Source organism: Schistocerca cancellata, chromosome 1, assembly GCF_023864275.1.
Source record: "Schistocerca cancellata isolate TAMUIC-IGC-003103 chromosome 1, iqSchCanc2.1, whole genome shotgun sequence".
Lineage (NCBI taxonomy): Eukaryota > Metazoa > Arthropoda > Insecta > Orthoptera > Acrididae > Schistocerca > Schistocerca cancellata.
Window position 1 is genome coordinate 92,970,967 of NC_064626.1, and position 24,819 is coordinate 92,995,785.

General features: G+C 44.4%; 1 protein-coding gene across 1 annotated transcript; it reads right to left on the reverse strand.

The window, feature by feature from the left end:
* Positions 1-3,018: 3,018 nt before the first annotated feature.
* Positions 3,019-14,472, reverse strand: LOC126166095 (cuticle protein 67-like). Its single transcript, XM_049920374.1, has 2 exons — positions 14,421-14,472; positions 3,019-3,575 (listed from the first exon to the last, which is right to left on the reverse strand). Exons 1-2 carry the CDS (start codon positions 14,427-14,429, stop codon positions 3,063-3,065), a joined length of 522 nt encoding a protein of 173 aa, XP_049776331.1. The 5' UTR covers positions 14,430-14,472; the 3' UTR covers positions 3,019-3,062.
* Positions 14,473-24,819: the final 10,347 nt, after the last annotated feature.

Genomic DNA, 24,819 nt, shown 5'->3' on the forward strand with positions numbered 1-24,819 from the left:
CCTCGGGCATGGGTGTGTGTGTGTTTGTCCATAAGATAATTAAGGTTAAGTAGTGTGTAAGCTTAGTGACTGATGACCTTAGCAGTCAAGTCCCATAAGATTTCACACACATTTGAACATTTTGAACAAGTACGTATGAGCATTCTGGCACGCATGTCTTTCTGCTTAACAAGTACGAGGTGCATTCAAGTTCTAAGGCCGCCGGTTTTTTTTCTCCGGACTGGAAAGAGATAGAAACACGCGCATTGTCTTAAAATGAAGCCGCGTTCATTGTCAATACATCCCAGAGATGGCAGCACCGTACGGCAGATGGAAGTTTACCGCCAGCGGCGAGAATGAGAACTGTTTTAAATACTTGAAATGGCGACGTTTTCCTTACTTGAACAGTGTGCAATCATTCGTTTTCTGAATTTGCGTGGTGTGAAACCAATTGAAATTCATCGACAGTTGAAGGAGACATGTGGTGATGGAGTTATGGATGTGTCGAAAGTGCGTTCGTGGGTGCGACAGTTTAATGAAGGCAGAACATCGTGTGACAACAAACCGAAACAACCTCGGGCTCGCACAAGCCGGTCTGACGACATGATCGAGAAAGTGGAGACAATTGTTTTGGGGGATCGCCAAATGACTGTTGAACAGATCGCCTCCAGAGTTGGCATTTCTGTGGGTTCTGTGCACTCAATCCTGCATGACGACCTGAAAATGCGAAAAGTGTCATCCAGGTGGGTGCCACGAATGCTGACGGACGACCACACGGCTGCCCATGTGGCATGTTGCCAAGCAATGTTGATGCGCAATGACAGCACGAATGGGACTTTCGTTTCGTCGGTTGTGACAATGGATGAGATGTGGATGCCATTTTTCAGCCCAGAAACAAAGCGCCAGTCAGCTCAATGGAAGCACACAGATTCACCGCCACCAAAATAATTTCAGGTAACCGCCAGAGCTGAAAAAATGATGGTGTCCATGTTCTGGGACAGCGAGGGCGTAATCCTTACTCATTGCGTTCCAAAGGGCACTACGGTAACAGGTGCATCCTACAAAAATGTTTTGAAGAACAAATTCCTTCCTGCACTGCAACAAAAACGTCCGGGAAGGGCTGCGCGTGTGCTGTTTCACCAAGAAAACGCACCCGCACATCGAGCTAACGTTACGCAACAGTTTCTTCGTGATAACAACTTTGAAGTGATTCCTCATGCTCCCTACTCACCTGACCTGGCTCCTAGTGACTTTCGGCTTTTTCCAACAATGAAAGACACTCTCCGTGGCCGCACATTCACCAGCCGTGCTGCTACTGCCTCAGCGATTTTCCAGTGGTCAAAACAGACTCCTAAAGAAGCCTTCGCCGCTGCCATGGAATCATGGCGTCAGCGTTGTGAAAAATGTGTACGTCTGCAGGGCGATTACGTCGAGAAGTAACGCCAGTTTCATCGATTTCGGGTGAGTAGTTAATTAGAAAAAAAATCGGAGGCCTTAGAACTTGAATGCACCTCGTAATGCAACAATTTTTTCCCAGGCCAATTTAGGTTAGAAAAATGCGGAATTTGTTGTGGGGGGGATCGTGAAATATTCCCGCTTTGGCCCCTATGGCTCTACAAACTCCCGATAGGTGGCGACGCTAAACGTAACCTTCAAAATGGCGTCTGTAACGCAGGTGCGTTCAAAACAGAGAACTGTCATTGAGTTTCTTTTGCCGAAAAACCAGAGCGCCGCAGCTATTCATGGGCGCTTGCAGAATGTCTGCGGAGCTCTGTCAGTGAACAAAAGCACGGTGGGTCGTTGAGAGGCGTCTGCCGTCATCGCACGACAATCCAATCCGATCTCCGACGTGCCGGCTGGCATCACTCGGCTGTGACTCCTGCACTGTTCGAACGTGCGGGCCCACCCATGGGAAGTGATGATGATGATGTTTGGTTTGTGGGGCGCTCAACTGCGTGGTCATCAGCGCCCGTACAATTATCCAATCTTTGCTCAGTCCAATTTCGCCACTTTCCTGGATGATGATGAAATGATGAGGACAACACAAACACCCAGTCATCTCGAGGCAGGTGAAAATCCCAGACCCCGCCGGGAATCGAACCCGGGACCACCGTGCTCGGGAAGCGAGAACGCTACCGCGAGACCACGAGCGGCGGACTCCCCTCCCCCCCCCCCCCCCCATGGGAAGTGATTGACGGCTCACAACCACACACCTCGCTGTACAAATCGATGTCTGCGCACCCGAGAGAAGCTCACAAAACTTCACTAAACTGTTTTTTCATCCACCCTACAGCCCCGACTTCGCACCTTCCGACTTCCATCCGTTTGGCCCACAGAAAGATTCACTCCGCGGGAAGCAGTACGTGGTTGCTGGGGAGGTTATTGCTCCACCAAGATCTTGTCTCCGACATCGGCCAGTGTAGTGGTACCAAGTGTGCATACAGACCCTCACAGTAAGTTGGCGTAATACTGTTGCACTGAGCGGAGATTATGTTGAAAAATGTGGTTTTCAACCCAAAACAGTGGAGAACAAGTGTATTGGAATCCTAAGTAAATCCAACGTGCTTTCAGAAAAAAAGTGTTGCTTTAGTTTTTCAGTGCCACTCGAACTAGAGAGACGTTTCATGTTCTTTTCATGTTGCTTCTTGTTTCAATACAAAACTAAAACTAAACTCCTTCTGAATAGGCCTCGGAAACCCCAACGGTACTGACCGACCGCCGTATCACCCGTAGCCGAAAGGCGTCACTGTACATGGATATGGGAGTCATGTGGTTAGCACACCACTCTCCCAGCTTATGTGTTTTCGTGACCGGAACCGCTGCTTCTCAGTCAAGCAGTTCCTCAATTAACCTCACAAGGGCTCAGTATATTAATTTCAATACAATTACATTAAACCTTTACGATCTTGACTTCTGCCCCGCCCTGTAAATATACTGCTTGTTCTCCCCAGTGGTGCGTTTTGTGGAGTCTATGAAAGGAGATAATAAATAAGAGCCAGACTGTTACGATTCGAAATATTTATTTACATGAAGCACAGAATAAATACAGTCAGAGATGAGATGGTAGTACGGTGACAGGCTGTCTACCAGGCGTAAGACAGAGCAGGGGCGCTGTAGGACAGGTGGGCGACGGCGGGGGCGGCGGAGTAGGCTACTCCCAGCAGACCGTGGGCGGCGACGGCGGGAGCGGCGTAGGCGGCGGGGGCGGCGTAGGCGCGCGCGTAGGCAGGGGCGGCGTAGGCGGCGGGGGCTGCGTAGGCGCGTGCGTAGGCAGGGGCGGCGTAGGACACAGCAGGGGCGGCCACGTGGGCGACGGCGTCGTTGCTGACTCGCACGTCAGACTTGGTGACGCTGGAGTAGGGGGTGTCGATGGTCTTGGAGTAGGTGGACACCTGTCCCAGGTTGCCGTAGCTCCTCAGGATGTTGGAGTGCTGGGAGGTGATGGCCGCGGGGGCGACGGCGTGGGCGCCGTAGGCGGCGTAGGCGGGGGCGCCGTAGGCAACGGCGGGGGCGGCGCCGTAGGCCACAGCGGGGGCGGCGTAGCCTCCCAGGTAGCCGGCGTTGGCTGCAGCCAGGACGGTGGCGAGAACCAGGAACTGTAAAAGGAACAGTGCTGTTGGCAATAGGCCACAAGGCAAAGTGGTTTTAACGTTATGTCGGACATAATTATGTAAACTCTCAGTATCTAAAAGATCAAATAAAGAAATGGGTCCATGTGATATTTGGTACTGCTCGTGCTGTTCCTTGATAACCAACCCTAAGAGGAAACAGTAATTTCGTCTACAAGTCTAACACACAATACAGAGAAAAGTCTGTAGTCGTATTTCAGTGTCTTAACATTTATTGTGGGTATGTGAATCTCAGACTACTTAGACAGCTTTTTTTTTTATTCCTAGTGAGATCAGAGTTAAAAGTGTGTCTTGGTATACCCAACTTACCAGAGTAATTTGATAATTTCTGGAAAGGTAACTTGCATTTTCTGCAAAATTACTAATTATGTGTACAATACTGACCACAGTACATCTTCTACTGCAATTGTGTTTACTCAAGATATGCTCTGAACCACTATAAAAGGATAAGACCTCTAGTACTGAAACTAATTGTACACGATTCTAATTTGATTGCGAAATACGCCCATGAGATCATACGTGCACTAAGTTAAGGACTGTAGTAAGATGTAATGAAAGATTTCTTCCCAGTATAGGAATCAGCTGAAGGAATTGTAGTCCAATAATCCAGTCAGTTTCAGCAATTCCACTGCAAAGAGTAATATCGGTGACATTGTTGGAAATGTTAAGTTTAGATTTCATACTTCATTTTCGAGTTACACTGTGACTCGTTGATTTTACTAGTATTTCCCCTTTTTAAGATATCTTAGATTATCTTCAGATCAGTGCAAATTTGGTGTACTATTTTAGATAACAATGTGTACTCTACAAATAGCATTGTTTCCTGTTACATGGCAAAATGTGAGACGCAACAAATTGTTCTGATAGCTTGCTGTACCGAATAATACGTGTTAATTCTGTCAGCATCTGCTTATATCGATGCAAAAGGTAAGACCTTGAGGTCTGTTGAAGTTTATGAGTGAGAGAAGAACAACATCAGAACAAGCGACAAATCTGTAAGTTCATGACTACCATGAGAAACAGTTGACAAATTTACCTTCATTAGTCTACTTATGTGTGATCGTTTTAGTAACATCTCAAGATAGGGTACTAGCTTTCGTAATCGTGATATTGTTCTACTGATAAGGCGATTATGGGAAAACTGGAAAGGCGAATGTTGTACACATTCATGTTTGCCCGCAGCTCGTGGTCGTGCGGTAGCGTTCTCGCTTCCCACGCCCGGGTTCCCGGGTTCGATTCCCGGCGGGGTCAGGGATTTTCTCTGCCTCGTGATGGCTGGGTGTTGTGTGATGTCCTTAGGTTAGTTAGGTTTAAGTAGTTCTAAGTTCTAGGGGACTGATGGCCATAGATGTTAAGTCCCATAGTGCTCAGAGCCATTTGAGCCACATTCATGTTGATGAATGTGCGAGCTGACTAAAGTATATAAGCACCTTTAACTGACTGCAATACATTTAAATCTGAGTATACACTACTCAATTCACTGTAGAGTGCAAGGCGCAGGGTGTCTCGTGACAAAATTATCAATTCCCTACCCTATTCCGGTCGGGAGTTGAACAATGTCAGTACTCCACTGCACATGCCCTAATCTCTCTTTTATCTTATTCTCATTATACCTAAGTGAGATAAACGGTGGCCTCACTAGAACGGTCGCACAGTCTTCCTCGAATAATGTTCCTCTAAATATTTACACAATGTGACGCGCTCAAGATATTCACCATAAATCTCGTACACGGACACTACCGTGTTCTTTCTAGGTTAGAGGCATTATCTTAATTTTGTTTACATTTAGAGAGAGCTGACATTCATCAGATAACGCGGAACTTTGATCCAAGCACTGGATACACGACTTGAAATGAATCCAGTATTCGCCTAATCGAAAATAATACACAGATTAGAAGTCACGAATGAGTTAGCAAACGCACCAAAACTATTGTTAAGTTAACTCAGAATTCCAAATTCTCGAATAACTCTCTTTATAAAAGAAGCGAGTGTCTACAGTTTTTGTGTCTGTGTGCAAGGGAGAGCACTTACTGTTTGAGAGAGATAGAAAGTACTTACAAGGGAACCTCCCCATCGCACCCCCCTCAGATTTAGTTATAAGTTGGCACAGTGGATAGTACTTGAAAAACTGAATTCAGATCAATCGAGAAAACAGGAAGAAGTTGTGTGGAACTATGAAAAAATAAGCAAAATATACAAAGTGAGTAGTCAATGCGCAGCATAGGCAACATCAAGGACAATTTGAGGTGTAGAGCGCCGTGCTCCCGTGGTTAGCGTGAGCGTCTGCGGAACGAGAGGTCTTTTGTTCAAGTCGTCCATCGACTAAAAAGTTTAATTTTTTATTTTCAGACAATTATTATATGTCCGTCCGTCCGTCCGATGCGAGGTAACTGCGCCGTAGTATGGGGACGCCACACCTAAACAAACATCGGAACACACGACGTCAGTCGACTACAGTGCACGGAAGAGAGAGTATTCCTGCTAACGAGGCTCCCTGGCTGGCAGTTGACTGTTCACTACTTTGCACGAGAGTGCATCAAATACGTGAGATGTATTCCGTGGACAATATGAATCCAGCAAATATAGCTCGCGACTTCAATAACAATCGCACGGTTTTGCGGTGCGGTTGCAAAACACAGGCGCTAAACTTATTACAGTGAACAGAGACGTCAGTGAACGAACGGACAGATCATAACTTTGCGAAAATAAAATTTTCGCTCGGGGGAGGACTTGAACCAAGAACCTGTAGTTCCACAGCGGCTCACACTAACCACGGGACCACGGTGCTCCTACGCTCGCACTGTCCTTGATGTTACATATCTTGCACACGGATTACTCAGTCCGTATATTTTGCTTACATTTTTCAGAGTTCCACACAACTTCTTGTTTTCTCGATTGATCTGTGTTCAGTTTTTCAAGGCCTATCCACTGTGCCAACTTATAACTAAATCTGAGGGGGGTGCGATGGGGAGGTTCCCTTGTTAGAAAAACAGTCCAAATCGCAGAAACAACATTTAGTGGCGAGCGATTTCAGTCCAAAGGCGGACAGTCTTCAGGCCGTATTCCAAAATGGATTTGTGGAGACGGATCCACGAAGCAGGATATGCAGAAGTCTGCAGATACTGTCAACTGACAACTGGCAGCGGACAGCAGTTCCTGCTCTGTGGATCCGTCTCCACAAATCAGCCTTGGGGTTGTCTAAAGATGGAAGATGGCCCGCTTTTGGACTTAAGCCGGCCACCAATAAATGTGATTTTCGGGATCTACAAGGCTTTCTAGTTACAGTTGCGAAATTGACTGCTGTTTTCCGAAAATGTTTTCGAAAATATGTGAGCGACTGAAAATATTTTCCATCAAGTAAGCTTCAAGAATCGTTTGGAATCTGGAAAAAGTGTGTGAAAGATCGAACAGCTTCGAGGTGACTAACACAGGAAAAAGTGAACTGCTGCAACCTGTCTGGCAAAGACACAAGTAAACGCGACTTAGTTTTTGTACCACAAAGAGAGACGCCTTGATGTCTGTGAGTCCCAACTGTGGAGTAAAGAAAGATGTATAGAGTATTATGCGAACTGGAGGGTGTGGGTGGAAGGGGGGGGGGAGGGTGAACACAACGCGGAAAAGTATTTGTTGTTGAACAAAATCCTCAGTTCTTCTGTGAGTCTTCATCAGAAACCCGCCGCGACTAGAATACTGATTCAAGGACAGATGCGTAGTCGCCAAAGGGCAAAAAGCCCCTTAAAAAGCAAGAAATCGACACCATCGTGGTACATTTTTCAACTGACTACTACTATTGTGCCACAGAGTACGAACGCACAGAATTACAGGGCGATATCGCTCACGTGTGTCTCTTGCACGGTCCTAGAGCATATTCGAAGTTCGCCGGCCGCGGTGGTCTAGCGGTTCTGGCGCTGCAGTCCGGAACCACGGGACTGCTACGGTCGCAGGTTCGAATCCTGCCTCGGGCATGGGTGTGTGTGATGTCCTTAGGTTAGTTAGGTTTAAGTAGTTCTAAGTTCTAGGGGACTTATGACCTAAGATGTTGAGTCCCATAGTGCTCAGAGCCATATTCGAAGTTCAAACACGACGTTCCCACCATGAGCCACCTAAAAATGAAACGAAACTGACATTGGGTTTGCTCCAAGCTATCGTAATAGAACCCTCTCAGAACACACAAGCGATTTATCAGATAGGATCACCAGCACTATAATCCGTTGGTTAGCGTTGCTGTCTCTAGATCCTTGCAATACCGGGTTCGGTTTCCGACGAGGATGGTGATATTCTCCGCTCAGGGACTGGGCGTTCTGCTGTTGTCACAATGATTTCATCATCATCGACGCACAAGTCACACAAGTCACCGAAGTGACGTCAGCTAGAAAGACTTGCACTACGCAGCAGAAAAATCCTAGGCGGGGTCTTTCAACAAGTAATGACATACGATTGTTCCTCCTCCTCCCTCCCCCCCCCCCCCCTCCGAAGAGTAATGTCATAAGATGGTGCATCTTTTTTCTTTAAGCAGTATATTTAGACTAAAAGATTAGTGCTGAAAGTCGGTATTACGTCACATCGTATTTTCGAGGCAATACTGAGAACCGATTTAAAAAATCATGTAAAGTCTGTGTTGATGACGGCGAATGGAAGACTTAGATTTATTGGAAGGTGGTTACTGCGCCGCATGTGTAAGGGAAATCGCACTCAAGACATTGGTGCTAGCACTTCTAGAGAACAGTTCCAGTGTTCGGTGTCCGGACAATACAAATGTAACGGGAGGCACGGCTGCAAGTATTGTAACACATCCTTATTGACCACACGAAAGTGTAAGCGAAATGCCCGGAGAACTTAAATGGAAATTGTTGGAAGAAAGGCGACATAGTTCTCCCGAAACCTGTTGGGTAATTTTAGGAAACTTACTTGCAATCGAAGAAGGTTGTCTGTCCATTATGCTGTCAATATCGAATACCTCGCGTAAGTTGGATGAGAATAAGAAAAGCAGATTAGGTCGTGTAGAACATACAGACTGCAATTTTTGCCTTCCTCCATACGCCAACGGAACATGACAGAAAATACGTGACATTCCTATCAGATACAGGCAACGGCCTTGCCGCAATGTATACACCGGTGCCCGTCAGATCAAGAAGTTAAGCGCTGTCGGGTGTGGCCGGCACTGGATGGGTGACCATCGAGGCCGCCATGCGCTGTTGCCATTTTTCGGGGTGCACTCAGCCTCGTGATGCCACTTGAGGAGCTACTCGACCGAGTAGTAGCGGCTCCGGTCACAGAAAACCATCATAACGACCGGGAGAGCGGTGTGCTGACCACACGTCCCTCCTATCCGAATCCTCAGCTGAGGATGACACGGCAGTCGGATGGTCCCGATGGGCCACTTGAGGCCTGAAGAGGGAGTGCTATGAGATACCATCCGCTAGCTATTGTCCAGTGGCTGGAGTATACGAGGAAGATGAGCCTCTCACTCCCACGCAAAGTGACGGCTACTATATACGTGGTAGGTGTGTGTCATCACGCTCTTTCACAGGCATTGTTACGAGCCATCCAAATTTCGCCTTTCTGTGAGTTCTCTAAAACGATTGAATAGGGTACTGGCGATTTAATCCCCCCCCCCCCCCTTGTCAAATCTGAGCTGGTGGTCCGGCCCTGATCTCTTCATCGTCAAAGGAAGATGAAGTCATAAAAACCTTTCTTCGAATTACTAGTCTCGACAAAACGTTCCTACATTTCGGTCAGTATTATAAGCAACCTTCAGCAAAGTTACTGCGTGGATCTGTGCGTTATTAACTTGATGATAGCCAGCCGCAATGGTGACCGAATCATAGAATTATTGGACAGTATGCTGTTTGATACTTTATTTTCGTATATAAGCTTATTTCGGCTTTCGGCTTTATTTTCTTCATCAGTACATCTGCAAACAATAGCATTTATTTATATTTTACATAATATATAACTTATAAAGGTTTTTTTTACATTGTATATTGTACTTACATCCCGATGTTGTAAACGGACATTTGCCAACTTTGAATAAACTGTCACTGCTGTCCGTAGTTGTTGGATGTAACACCTTTCTTTTTCAGTAACGTTTGTAAGTTGTTCGATGATACGATGTTGCACATATATTATAATACGTATTTATAATGCGTATTTTGTTATTTTGACAGGCGTAAAAATTCGAGTTTGAAGGCTAGGTGTTTACTCAAAGATATTTATGTTGTTGCGGGTCGCGTATGTATGGAATTGTTATTGATGTATTTGTCATCTTTGGTGTTTAGGTTATCCATTATCCGTATATAAAATTTCAATAAAATGTGTGCGCTCGAAATCGGTTTGTTCATTTAGTATAGCGAGGGGATAACCTTTATCGTGTATGTAAATTTCACATTCCTCCAAGGTATTCCTGATTTGACGTTTGGTATTTTGTGCATTATTTGTAGCGCATCTTCAATTTTGTCAACATCGTATTTTTCATTTTTGAGGCGTGTCAAAAATGGTGGGTTCGTTGTTATCTTGTTTCTATCTTGTGTTCTCTGAATCTTACGATCAAATTTCGTCGTGTCTGTCCTACATAAAATTTTGTGCAGTTATTACAGTTAATTTTCTTAATTCCAGGCTCTTAAGTGATTCGGGAGTATGGCTTTTCCGGAACTTAGTTTAGTGTTAATATTTATTGTTATTAAGGTTAATTTCAAGTTTGTATTCTTTTAGTAGGGCGTTTATTTTATGGGATAGTTTTCCCATATAGATTACAAACAAATCAATAACAGTTCCGCCGGCCGCTGTATCCAAGCGGTTCTAGGCCCTTCAGTCTGGAACCGCGCGATCGCTACGGTCGCAAGTTCGAATCCTGGCATGGATGTATGTAATGTCCTTAGGTTAGTTAGGTTTAAGTAGTTCTAAGTTCAAGGGGACTGATGACCTCAGATGTTAAGTCCCATAGTGCTCAGAGCCATTTGAATAACAGTTCCATAAACACATGGCCCGCAACAACATAAATATCTTTGAGTAAACAACTAGCTGCTAAACCTGAATTTCTACGACTGTCAAAATAACACAAAACGTATTAGAATATATGGGCGTTATCAGATCATCGAACGATATTAAAACATCAGAGAAAAAAGGAAAAAAAGGGGAAAGAATTGAATCCGGCAAATATGTACAGGAGAAATAATTTACTCTAAGTTGGTCATAAGTCAGTCTACAACTTCAGGACGTGAGTACAACACCGAATGTCAAAATCCTTTGTAAATTATATCATCATCATCATCATCATCATCATCATTTAAGACTGATTATGCCTTTCAGCGTTCAGTCTGGAGCATAGTACCCCTCATAAAATTCATCCATGATCCCCTAGTCAGTGCTAACATTGGTGCCTTTTCTGATGTTAAGCCTATTACTTCAAAATCATTCTTAACCGAATCCAGGTACCTTCTCCTTGGTCGACCCCGACTCCTCCTACCCTCTACTGCTGAACCCATGAGTCTCTTGGGTAACCTTGCTTCTCCCATGCGTGTAACATGACCCCACCATCTAAGCCTGTTCGCCCTGACTGCTACATCTATGGATTTCATTCCCAGTTTTTCTTTGATTTCCTGATTGTGGACACCCTCCTGCCATTGTTCCTATCTACTAGTACCTGCAATCATCCTAGCTACTTTCATATCCATAACCTCAACCTTATTGATAAGGTAACCTGAATCCACCCAGCTTTCGCCCCCATACAACAAAGTTGGTCTAAAGATTGTACGGTGCACAGATAACTTAGTCTTGGTACTGACTTCCTTCTTGCAGAAGAGAGCAGATCGTAGCTGAGCGCTCACTGCATTAGTTTTGCTGCACCTCGCTTCCAGTTCTTTCACTATGTTGCCATCCTGTGAGAATATGCATCCTAAGTACTTGAAACCGTCCACCTGTTCTAACTTTGTTCCTCCTATTTGGCACTCAATCCGTTTATATCTCTTTCCCACTGACATTACTTTCGTTTTGGAGATGCTAATCTTCATACCATAGTCTTTACATTTGTGATCTAGCTCTGAAACATTACTTTGCAAACTTTCAATCGAATCTGCCATCACAACTAAGTCATCCGCATATGCGAGACTGCTTATTTTGTGTTCACGTATCTTAATCTCACCCAGCCAGTCTATTGTTTTCAACATATGATCCATAAATAATACGAACAACAGTGGAGACAGGTTGCAGCCTTGTATTACCCCTGAAACTACTCTGAACCATGAACTCAATTTACCGTCAACTCTAACTGCTGCCTGACTATCTACATCTACATCTACATCTATATCTACATGATTACTCTGCAATTCACATTTAAGTGCTTGGCAGAGGGTTCATCGAACCACAATCATACTATCTCTCTACCGTTCCACTCCCGAACAGCGCGCGGGAAAAATGAACACCTAAACCTTTCTGTTCGAGCTCTGAATTCTCTTATTTTATTTTGATGATCATTCCTACCTATGTAGGTTGGGCTCAACAAAATATTTTCGCATTCGGAAGAGAAAGTTGGTGACTGAAATTTCGTAAATAGATCTCGCCGCGACGAAAAACGTCTTTGCTTTAATGACTTCCATCCCAACTCGCGTATCATATGTGCCACATTCTCTCAGCTATTACGTGATAATTCAAAACGAGCTGCCCTTTTTTGCACCCTTTCGATGTCCTCCGTCAGTCCCACGTGGTAAGGATCCCACACCGCGCAGCAATATTCTAAAAGAGGACGAGCGAGTGTAGTGTAAGCTGTCTCTTTAGTGGACCTGTTGCATCTTCTAAGTGTCCTGCCAATGAAACGCAACCTTTGGCTCGCCTTCCCCACAATATTATCTATGTGGTCTTTCCAACTGAAGTTGATCGTAATGTTAACACCCAGGTACTTAGTTGAATTGACAGCCTTGAGAATTGTACTATTTATCGAGTAATCGAATTCCAACGGATTTCTTTTGGAACTCATGTGGATCACCTCACACTTTTCGTTATTTAGCGTCAACCGCAACCTGCCACACCATACAGCAGTCTTTTCTAAATCGCTTTGCAACTGATACTGGTCTTCGGATGACCTTACTAGACGGTAAATTACAGCATCATCTACGAACAACCTAAGAGAACTGCTCAGGTTGTCACCCAGGTCATTTATATAGATCAGGAACAGCAGAGGTCCCAGGACGCTTCCCTGGGGAACACCTGATATCACTTCAGTTTTACTCGATCATTTGCCGTCTATTACTACGAACTGCGACTTTCCTGACAGGAAGACCCTTATGTAAAGACCTTTATGTAAAGACCTTTAATTTCTTTCAAAAGTTTGCCTCCTACTCCATAATCTCGTGAAACAGACAATAACTTCCTCCTAGGAACCCGGTCATATGCCTTTTCTAGATCTATAAATTATATATTAGGTATACTTGAAAAAAGAGACAGCATTGGTCGTATATTTTTTACTATCGCAAAATCGGTTTTCTGTCACTGAGTGACCATCTTCAGTGCTAGAAGTTAAAAATTTTTTCACATTACGATCAGAGAGTACAACATAGAAAATCACAATTACATCTGCATATGAACATAACACTTGTTAGAAACAAACCTATATTGTATAACTTAAATTAGGATGCACTGTTGTCACTAAGCTTACGGCAATCACATAGACTGAGGTCTATTACTTGTCCTTCCTCATGATGGTTTCTCGATGATTGATGTATACTACTTGTTCGCACCTTATATTTGCACGGCATTTTAATTATTAAGTAACGGCAGTTTCGTACTATTATTTTTTATATATTCGACTCCTTGGTATTAACGTTATTATTTTTATATATATGACTCCTTGGTATTAACGTTTGTTACATAAATTACGAACGTTGTACTTCTGACTTCCCACGCCAGATGGTGGGTATTATGTTTTTTAAAAAACCTGTGTTACTCCTCTTTTTATGTTATTCATTTATTATTCTTTTGCATTATCTTTTGCTTTTTATATGTTCTGCACTCTAACAACTTATCATCGATCTATTTTATGTTTTATTGTTTAAAAACAATACGCCAATGTATTTTAGATATTCCCCTGCGTCTGCTATGTGTTGTACGTACATTTAAATTTGAATTACTACACCATTCACAAAAGTACAAGAGTTATTTTGTGTTAATAATTCGCAAAACCAGTAATACTATGTCTTCACGTGACACATGTCACATAGAGGGCGTGTTAAGCCCCTTCACACCGAGGTCTGCTGAACAAGTGCAGGTAAACAGCGACCTCAGTCTATGTGATTGCCGTAAGCTTAGTGACAACAGTGCATCCTAATTTAAGTTATACAATATAGGTTTGTTTCTAACAAGTGTTATGTTCATATGCAGATGTAATTGTGATTTTCTATGTTGTACTCTCTGATCGTAATGTGAAAAAATTTTTAACTTCTAGCACTGAAGATGGTCACTCAGTGACAGAAAATCGATTTTGCGATAGTAAAAAATATACGACCAATGCTGTCTCTTTTTTCAAGTATACCTGTTATCTGGTCGTAGTGCACAAGACAACATGGAGTCGCCAATCAATAATTATATATTATGTAATACATAAATCAATGCTATTGTCGGTAGATGTTTCTGATCAAGGCAATAAGGCCGAAATAAAATATGAAGCAGCATACTGTCTTATATTTCTCTGCATAATATCCTACTGTGACATAGTACGTGCTGCAGGTCCGATAATAAAGAAACAAGTGACCGTAACGTAGAGGCGTGATCCGACGCGACGTGACGCTGTCGGACTGACTCCCAGGGTGGGGCGCTACTCACTTTGTACATGGTGGTGGTGAGTGTTGGCTGCGGGTGCGCGTCCTCTGGAGAGCTGGAGTGCTGTGTGCCCGGCCAGTGGCGGCCCGCCCTTTTATACCCGCCGCCTCAGCCGGACAAGATTCGCGGAGCCGGCCGTCGCCCCGCGCCCCTCTCCCCCCCCCCCCCCCCCGACCCGTCGCATTTCAATAGCGCCACAGGACAGGACCGCCGTTTTCGGACAGGTGGTTATTAGCCGCCACCTGCCGTGCTGTACCAGCCCGCCGGTTGCGTGACGACCACACCGGGTCGGCCGGTACTTAAAACCAGGGTCGCCAGGTTTTTTTTTCTGGACAGAGTTGGGGTTTTCTACGAACCTGACTCTTCTAAACTGCAATCTATTCTTCCAAGATGACAGCCCTAAAGTTAGGATTAACATGTTTTGATGCAGATTTCGTATATATTACAATTGTTGGATTAAAGGGGACCGTTCACCGGAAGCAGAAGCGTTCAGTTGTCGACAGGCACACACGGACGAAAGAAACCTTCCTAGCTTCGGAGTTATCCTCTGGCGAGCTAGAGTAAAACACACAAACACACACACACACACACACACACACACACACACTCACACACACGGAGCCGGCTAGACGGCGTGTGTGTGTGTGTGTGTGTGTGTGTGTGTGTGTGTGTGTGTTTGTGTGTGTGTGTATGAGCCGGCTAGACGGCCTATATACAGGGTGTTACAAAAAGGTACGGCCAAACTTTCAGGGAACATTCCTCACACACCAATAAAGAAAAGATGTTATGTGGACATGTGTCCGGAAACGCTTACTTTCCATGTTAGAGCTCATTTTATTACTTCTCTGCGGCCGGAGTGGCCGTGCGGTTCTGGGCGCTTCAGTCTGGAACGGAGAGACCGCTACGGTCGCAGGTTCGAATCCTGCCTCGGGCATGGATGTGTGTGATGTCCTTAGGTTAGTTAGGTTTAATTAGTTCTAAGTTCTAGGCGACTGATGACCTCAGAAGTTAAGTCGCATAGTGCTCAGAGCTAACCATTACTTCTCTTCAAATCACATTAATCATGGAATGGAAACACACAGCAACAGAACGTACCAGCGTGACTTCAAACACTTCGTTACAGGAAATGTTCAAAATGTCCTCCGTTAGCGAGGATACATGCATCCACCCTCCGTCGCATGGAATCCCTGATGCGCTGATGCAGCCCTGGAGAGTGGCGTATTGTATCACAGCCGTCCACAATACGAGCACGAAGACTCGCTACATTTGGTATCGGGGTAGCGTAGACAAGACCTTTCAAATGCCCCCATAAATGAAAGTCAAGAGGGTTGAGGACAGGAGAGCGTGGAGGCCATGGAATTGGTCCGCCTCTATCAATCCATCGGTCACCGAATCTGTTGTTGAGAAGCGTACGAACACTTCGACTGAAATGTGCAGGAGCTCCATCGTGCATGCACCACATGTTGTGTCGTACTTGTAAAGGCACATGTTCTAGCAGCACAGGTAGAGTATGCCGTATGAAATCATGATAACGTGTTCCATTGAGCGTAGGTGGAAGAATATGGGGCCCAATCAAGACATCACCAACAATGCCTGCCCAAACGTTCACAGAAAATCTGTGCTGATGACGTGATTGCACAATTGCGTGCGGATTCTCGTCAGCGCACACATGTTGATTGTGAAAATTTACAATTTGATCACGTTGGAATGAAGCCTCATCCGTAAAGGAACATTTGCACTGAAATGAGGGTTGACACATTGTTGGATGAACCATTCGCAGAAGTGTACCCGTGGAGGACAATCAGCTGCTGACAGTGCCTGCACACGCTGTACATGGTACGGAAACAACTGGTTCTCCCGTAGTACTCTCCATACAGTGACGTGCTCAACGTTACCTTGTACAGCAGCAACTTCTCTGACGCTAACATTAGGGTTATTGTCAACTGCACGAACAATTGCCTCGTCCGTTGCAGGTGTCCTCGTCGTTTTAGGTTTTCCCCAATCGCGAGTCATAGGCTGGCATGTTCCGTGCTCCCTAAGACGCCGATCAATTGCTTCGAACGTCTTCCTGTCGGGACACTATCGTTCTGGAAATCTGTCTCGATGCAAACGTACCGCGCCACGGCTATTGCCCCGTGCTAATCCATACATCAAATGGGCATCTGCCAACTCCGCATTTGTAAACATTGCAGTGACTGCAAAACCACGTTCGTGATGAACACTAACCAATTGACGTACTTATGTGCTTGATGCTAGTACTGTAGAGCAATGAGTCGCATGCCAACACAAGCACCGAAGTCAACATTACCTTCCTTCAATTGGGCCGACTGGCGGTGAATCGAGGAAGTACAGTACATACTGACGAAACTAAAATGAGCTCTGACACGGAAATTAAGCGTTTCCGGATTCATGTCCACGTAACATCTTATTTGTGTGTGAGGAATGTTTCCTGAAAGTTTGGCCGTACCTTTTTGTAACACCCTGTATACAGGGTGTAAACGGTATAAGGCGCCAAAATTATACAGATGGTACATCTCAGTGTGCTTGACAATAAAGTCTAATGACATTTTCTTGTATCATCTACTTTATTTTTGTATTATTAAAACCTAATATTCGTAGGATAGATAGTATACGCGTTTCTGTTTACGTAGTCAACCGACAGTACACGGCGTACAGAGCTTATTGCCTACAATGACGGGGCGGTCAGAGAAAGGCAACGAGCCGACCAGAGGGTTGAAATCATTAGACGTATGCAACGACGTGGTGTGTTAATCTGGTGGTACCGAAAAAAGGAATGTAAACGGTTTCTGGGTTGTCAAGAATGTGTAATTCGCTTTGCGTGAATTGAATACAACCAGTCTGTTTCTCAACAAGTCGATAACGAAGGTCGTAGTAGTAATGACAAACTAATATCACACACAATGTATTTCCATTAGTACAAATTCAATCAATCACCAAGTAGATAGTTGTGCATTAATTACAATCAACTGTTTCACCTTTATACGGCAATGCCATAACGAATACTAAATTCACATTATTTTCCTTCTGTACGACAACATCGTAACGGAAAGAAAACCCATTACTTCGTTTCCTCTTACACCAATACTAAAGTAAATTTTCTAAATGACCACCATTCGCTTCTACACATGCCTCATTACGGCGAACCCAGTATCGTCGCACTCGTTCACACACATGGCCTTTATGGTATTAGCAGCATCTAAAATCTTCTGCGTCAATTCGTCCACATTATTTACTGGCTCAGCATAAACAAGTTCCTTCATATGGCCCCAAAAGTAAAAATCCAGTGGATTTAAATCAGGGCTGCGTGCTGGCCATCGACGTGGACCCAAACGCCCGATCCATCGTCCTGGAAATCGAATATCCAAAAATCTGCGTACTCCGCGACCAATGTGGGGTGGAGCACCATGTTATGACTTATGTCTAACGGGATGTCTTCTAACAACGTTGGTAACAATGTTTTCTCTAGAAACGTTCGGTAATAGTTACCAGTCAAACGTGCAGGTAAAACATAGGGCCCAATAATGTTCCCTCTAGAAACGTTCGGTAATAGTTACCAGTCAAACATGCAGGTAAAACATAGGGCCCAATAATGTAATTATCGAGTATACCCGCCCACACATTTACGGAAAATCGTCGCTGAAAATGTGTTGCCACTACGTGGCAAGGATTGTGTACACTCCACGTGTGCATGTTAAGGAAATAAGTTATTCCGTCGCGAGTGGAACACGCTTCATCTGTGACGAGTATTTTGTTGACAAAATCATGCTGTTCACTGTGTAACAAAAACCACTCTGAGAATTCACGTCGTGGAGGGAAATCTTGTTCTTTCCATGCTTGTACGCGTTGAATGTGGTAAGGCCGCAGACGCTCCTCTTACAGAGTTCGATGAACGACAGTGTGCGATATACCCACGTGGCGGGCGATGCTTCTAGTACTCTGAGAAGAATCCTCCTGGATGCGGTCCACAATTCTTTCCTCAGCTTCCTATGTACGATCGGCGCGTTGTGGGCCTCTGCCTTCTGCGCGGGGCAGTAAAGAGCCAATCTAAGGAAATTAAATACGTACTCGTCAGTTGTATTCTGTCATGATGTAACAAAAACGGAAAGCATTTCAGAACACAAGATACGTTTCGCATACGGACGAAAATTTACAAAGTTGCAGATAACTACTGTACTTTATTAAGATGTAAATGCATGACAATCGCATACAAGTAAAGAATTACAATGACACAAACCTTTGGTGCACAGCAGCAAATGTCTTTCGTGCAGGAAATCGTCGTCGTTGGAAGCGTTCTCGATAAATTCGTACAGTTGCCCTCGCAACACCTTTTGACTCGCCATAAATTACATACATATTGCATAGTTCAGCTGCAGAAAATCTCCTTTCCATCCTAACAGTTAACAGAGTTGCAATAACATCTGCACAGGTTACTCGCCTACTGTCTTCGCTAGGTGTATTACAATGACGCAGACACTCAGGCCGCAGTTGCCTATGTGTTTACGATTTACGTTCGCGATGTCAATACGCGCAGCGGGCAATGACAGAAACCGATTGCTTACGTAAGTGCACGGCCAAGTATCTACTTTTCCAAAACCATTATCCTGAGACGAAGTGTTTTTTTCTGGGACAACGTAGGAAATACGCAAACATGTTACTACACTTTTTTGTCAAGCATTGCGAGATGTGCCATCTGTATAATTTTCGTGCCTTTTACCGTTTACACGCTGGTGGTCCATTGATAGTGACCGAGCCAAATATATCACGAAATAAGCATCAAACGAAAAAATTACAAAGAACGAAACTCATCTATTTTGAAGGGGGAAACCGGATGGCTCTATGGTCGGCCCCCTAGATGGCGCTGCCATAGTTCAAACGGATAGCAAATGTTTTTTTAAAAGTAGGAACCCCCATTTTTTATTACATATTCGTGTAGTACGTAAAGAAATACGAATGCTTCAGTTGGACCACTTTTTTCGCTTTGTGATAGATGGCGCTGTGATAGTCACAAACGTGTAAGTACGTGGTATCACGTAACACTCCGCCAGTGCGGACGGTATTTGCTTCGTGATACATTACTCGTGTTAAAATGGACCGTTTACCAATTGCGGAAAGGTCGATATCGTGTTGATGTATGGCTATTGTGATCAATGTGTCCAACGGGCGTGTGCTACGTATGCTGCTCGGTATCCTGGACGACATCATCCAAGTGACCCGACCGTTCGCCGGATAGTTACGTTATTTAAGGAAACAGGTAGTGTTCAGCCACATGTGAAACGTCAACCACAACCTGCAACAAATGATGATGCCCAAGTAGGTGTTTTTGCTGCTGTCGCGGCTAATCCGCACATCAGTAGCAGACAAATTGCGCGAGAATCGGGAATCTCAAAAACATCGGTGTCGAGAATGCTACACCAACATCGATTGCATCCTTACCATATTTCTATGCACCAGGAATTGCATGGCGACGCCTTTGAACGTCGTGTACAGTTCTGCCACTGGGCACAAGAGAAATTACGGGACGATGACAGATTTTTTGCACGCGTTCTATTTAGCGACGAAGTGTCATTCACCAACAGCGGTAACGTAAACCCGCATAATATGTACTGTTGAGCAACGGAAAATCCACGATGGCTGCGACAAGTGGAACATCACCGACCTTGGTGGGTTAATGTATGTTGAGGCATTATGGGAGGAAGGATAATTGGCCCCCATTTTATCGATGGCAATCTAAATGGTGCACTGTATGCTGATTTCCTACGTAGAGTTCTACCGGTGTTACTACAAGATGTTTCACTGCATGACAGAATGACGATGTACTTCCAACACGACGGATATCCGGCACATAGCTCGCGTGCAGTTGAAGCAGTATTGAATAGCATATTTCATGACAGGTGGGCTGGTCGTCGAATCACCATACCATGACCCGCACTTTCACCCGATGTGACGTCCCCGGATTTCTTTCTCTGGGGAAAGTTGAAGGATATTTGGTATCGTGATCCACCGACAACGCCTTACAACATGCATCAGCGAATTGTCAATGCATGTGCGAAAATTACGGAAGGCGAACTACTCGCTGTTGAGAGGAATGTCGTTACACGTATTGCCAAATTGTTCAAACATACCTACGTTCTGTATTTTAATTTAAAAAAACATACCTGGTACCAACTGTTCGTCTAAAATTGTGAGCCATATGTCTGTGGCTATTACAGCGCCATCTATTACAAAACGAAAAAAAGTGGTCCAAGTAAAACATTCATATTTCTTTACGTACTACACGAATATGTAATAAAAAATGGGGGTTCCTATTTAAAAAAGCGCAGTTGATATCCGTTTGACTTAGGCAGCACCATCTAGCGGGCCAACCATAGCGCCATCTGGTTACCCCATTCAGGCTAGACAAGCTTCGTTCTTTGTAGTTTTTTCGTTTGACGCTTATTTCGTGAGATATTTGGCCCGGTCACTATCAGTGGATCATCCTGTATGTGTGTGTGTGTGTGTGTGTGTGTGTGTGTGTGTGTGTGTGTGTCTGAGTTTTACACAAGCTTGTTAGAGTATAACTCCGTAAGCTAGCAAGGTTTCTGTGTGTGCCTGTTGGCAACTTAACGCTTCTGCTTTTCAATGAGTGGTTTCCGTTATTCCAAAAGTATTTACGTTCTACAATAACTTTCCTACAACATTAAATTGTTGTTTCTGGCCGAGCTTGGTCTAGTGGTAAAATGGGAGCCTAGAGACGGTAAAATCGCAGGATCGGATCGAATCCCTGTCAGACACCGCAGTCTTTCAGTCTGCCTTTACGCTAGCCTTCAACTGTCAATCATGTGAAGATGTGCCAGCAACGACTGGTGGTTCGGTTTTCGTGTTACTCCTTTTTTACCTGAATTATGAAAAACTCACAGATTTTCATTTTTTATAGATCACAGCAGTAAATAGTAACAAAACAACAGTGGTTTTTTAATTCTAGTTTTATTTGCTTTACCCTTTCACAAAGATGGTACTTTTCGTAAGTAAAGAATCAAAATGTGTTACAGGGTATGCCCGCACACCCACCGCCCTCGCGACTGCACTGATATCGCTTCGACGTTCCTCCCCTCCCCTCCCCTCCCCCTCCCCCACCCCGACAGCGAAGCTGATGTCTAAAGTTTGTGTATATATTGTCCCGACTAGTTACGAACCATTCCCTGCCTTGTGGGTGGGGCATGAAACATCTCTGAATCACGTTGTGAATCAAGTCGTGTAAATTAGCAGTTGAAAACTGATCGCGTTTTTCCAGAGATAATTATTCACACGCTTTCAACCATGATGGATCCAAAAACAGTTTTGTTATTTTATTACTATGGAGTAAGATATCAGTTGAGTTCTAGTCTATTTTTGCTAATTTGTTTCCCTGCGTAATTTTATTTAGTTACTTCAGCAGTCTGTATGCATTCGTTGAATCCTGTTAAATATGTTTGTAAAAGGTTTATCAGCTTCCTTCAATAACCGTAGAATGTTCACAGATCCTATTGTCAATGTACTAGCTGATAATGGAATTTAGTAAATACTGGGAATGTCTCGTGCGTTTCTGTTTTATTGACACAATTAATGAGAGATAGCATTGGGGGATCAATGAAATGAGAGTTTATCCTAGTATTTATTGTTTCGGTATAACAGTCAGTCAATACCGCATTCCTTCGCGTACACATCACCAGAGATATGATTTCCCATGAAACTGTCTTTGCCATTAATGTCCGATAAATTATAAATATTTCTCTGGGCCTTACAGTGTCTAAGATTCTCAGTTCTCACGACACGATATTAATTATGGGTTCTAACCCTTTCAATGTCTGTTCAGCACAAGTTTAGTCTTTTAACGGGCACTATTTTTCACTTCTCGTTTATTAGCGAATCACCTTGACAACGAGATACTAGTGTGTTAAGGTCCAAACTATTTTCGGTCCCAACACTCTTTAATAATTCGCATGCAGCGAATAAAGTCCTAGTTCAACATAAAAGCTTCCGTACATTCAATAAATCTCTTCACAATCGTAAGTATATGATCGTAGCGTTTTGTTTAACACGTACAATCACCATCGACTTGAATATCAATGTTCGTACACCCAATCACTTCTAATAGACTCCGTCTCTGAATTTATCCCAAAATAATCTATTCTCCACCACTCCAATGTCTACTCCAGTTATAAGAAAGCAATTTAATTAGGTTTCTAATCCCAAAATTCCGACTACCTGGGAAGAACTGCGAACACACTCGCCATCGCTGAAAACAAAAACTCAAGATTCCTAACAATGCTGCGCATTGGTTTATATATTACGTTCAAACAGAACGCAGCTCTGTTATGTCTTCCTTGGATTCCCTTTGTACTACTCTGCGTTACTCTATTTCGAATATCTACTCTTTGTAAAATTTTAACTATTACTACGAAATACTACAACCGTTTTTTGGCTCACGTCATTTCGTATTACAGAATTTACTCTAATATTCGTTTCTATACAACCACTCTCTAAAGAACGGTTACAATTGTACCAAGGCCAAAGTCACTGAACTTTAGGAACGTAATTACATAGTTACTAAATGGAGTCCAGTAAAAATATTATTTTCATTGCAGAAAAGTACCTCCTTGAAATAAACATTCTGAGTTTGTTTACACACAGCTCCAGAACGGCGTGTTCCACGCCACTAGCTCCTGCTGACACCAAGGAGTAAAAATGTTATTAAATTTAAGGGGAGGGCGGGGGGGGGGGGGAGGGGAGGAAAGGAAATGGAAGGAACTAATGATATCAGCTGTCTCGGGACTTTATGCGGAACAACGGCGACAAGTGAAAACGCCTGCCACACCGGGACTCGAACGGCACTGCGCCAGCTAGGCAGAGTGTGTATCTCGGGAAGCCCCTTGGCCGATCAACACTCCCAGGTAGCACCACTTATCCATACTCCATGCTCGCTACTTACAGATTTCTGCAGGAGGTCGAACATGATTGTGGATTCATAGCCCACAGAGGCGATTCCAACATGCATTCATACAGTATAAAAGAGTAAAAAATTGGTCTGATGATGTCCTGTTAAAATCCCGAAACTGGTCACCAAATTAAATACATACAACTTGCATGTTATCTAGACTGTTTTACTGAAATAATTTTAACATAATTTCATCGATCGCTGTTTTCCTATGGACAATGATCCAAAAATCGTCTAGTCTAGTATACAAAGAAGCTTTCTTTTACTACATACGACTTACCTTCTCCTGTTTGCTGCGAAACTGACGATCTTTTTAATTTCGTATTGTTACATCCTTTGAAACGAACAAATACATTTTGGATTCTCTTCCCAGCGCCAAGTAGACCTAAGGCTGTCGGCACGGTTCACTCTTCCCATAATGCGAATGTCGTCCTTTACTACAGGAGGGCACTGAACGTTGCTTTCAGAGCCCTCCTTCTGTTATCTGGACACAAACAGTACATTCCGCGGTGATCGGAAACCAGATACGCAGGTTTGTTGTCTTAGCACAAAAATAGCCTGATTCCAAATGATGACACCTCATAATGAAAGTCACCTACATTCACTTCCATAGAAAGATAAAATGCGTTACGGAAAAAAATTTGTTTGTCATCATTATGCCACAAGCTACACTCCTGGAAATGGAAAAAAGAACACATTGACACTAGTGTGTCAGACCCACCATACTTGCTCCGGACACTGCGAGAGGGCTGTACAAGCAATGATCACACGCACGGCACAGCGGACACACCAGGAACCGCGGTGTTGGCCGTCGAATGGCGCTAGCTGCGCAGCATTTGTGCACCGCCGCCGTCAGTGTCAGCCAGTTTGCCGTGGCATACGGAGCTCCATCGCAGTCTTTAACACTGGTAGCATGCCGCGACAGCGTGGACGTGAACCGTATGTGCAGTTGACGGACTTTGAGCGAGGGCGTATAGTGGGCATGCGGGAGGCCGGGTGGACGTACCGCCGAATTGCTCAACACGTGGGGCGTGAGGTCTCCACAGTACATCGATGTTGTCGCCAGTGGTCGGCGGAAGGTGCACGTGCCCTCGACCTGGCACCGGACCGCAGCGACGCACGGATGCACGCCAAGACCGTAGGATCCTACGCAGTGCCGTAGGGGACCGCACCGCCACTTCCCAGCAAATTAGGGACACTGTTGCTCCTGGGGTATCGGCGAGGACCATTCGCAACCGTCTCCATGAAGCTGGGCTACGGTCCCGCACACCGTTAGGCCGTCTTCCGCTCACGCCCCAACATCGTGCAGCCCGCCTCCAGTGGTGTCGCGACAGGCGTGAATGGAGGGACGAATGGAGACGTGTCGTCTTCAGCGATGAGAGTCGCTTCTGCCTTGGTGCCAATGATGGTCGTATGCGTGTTTGGCGC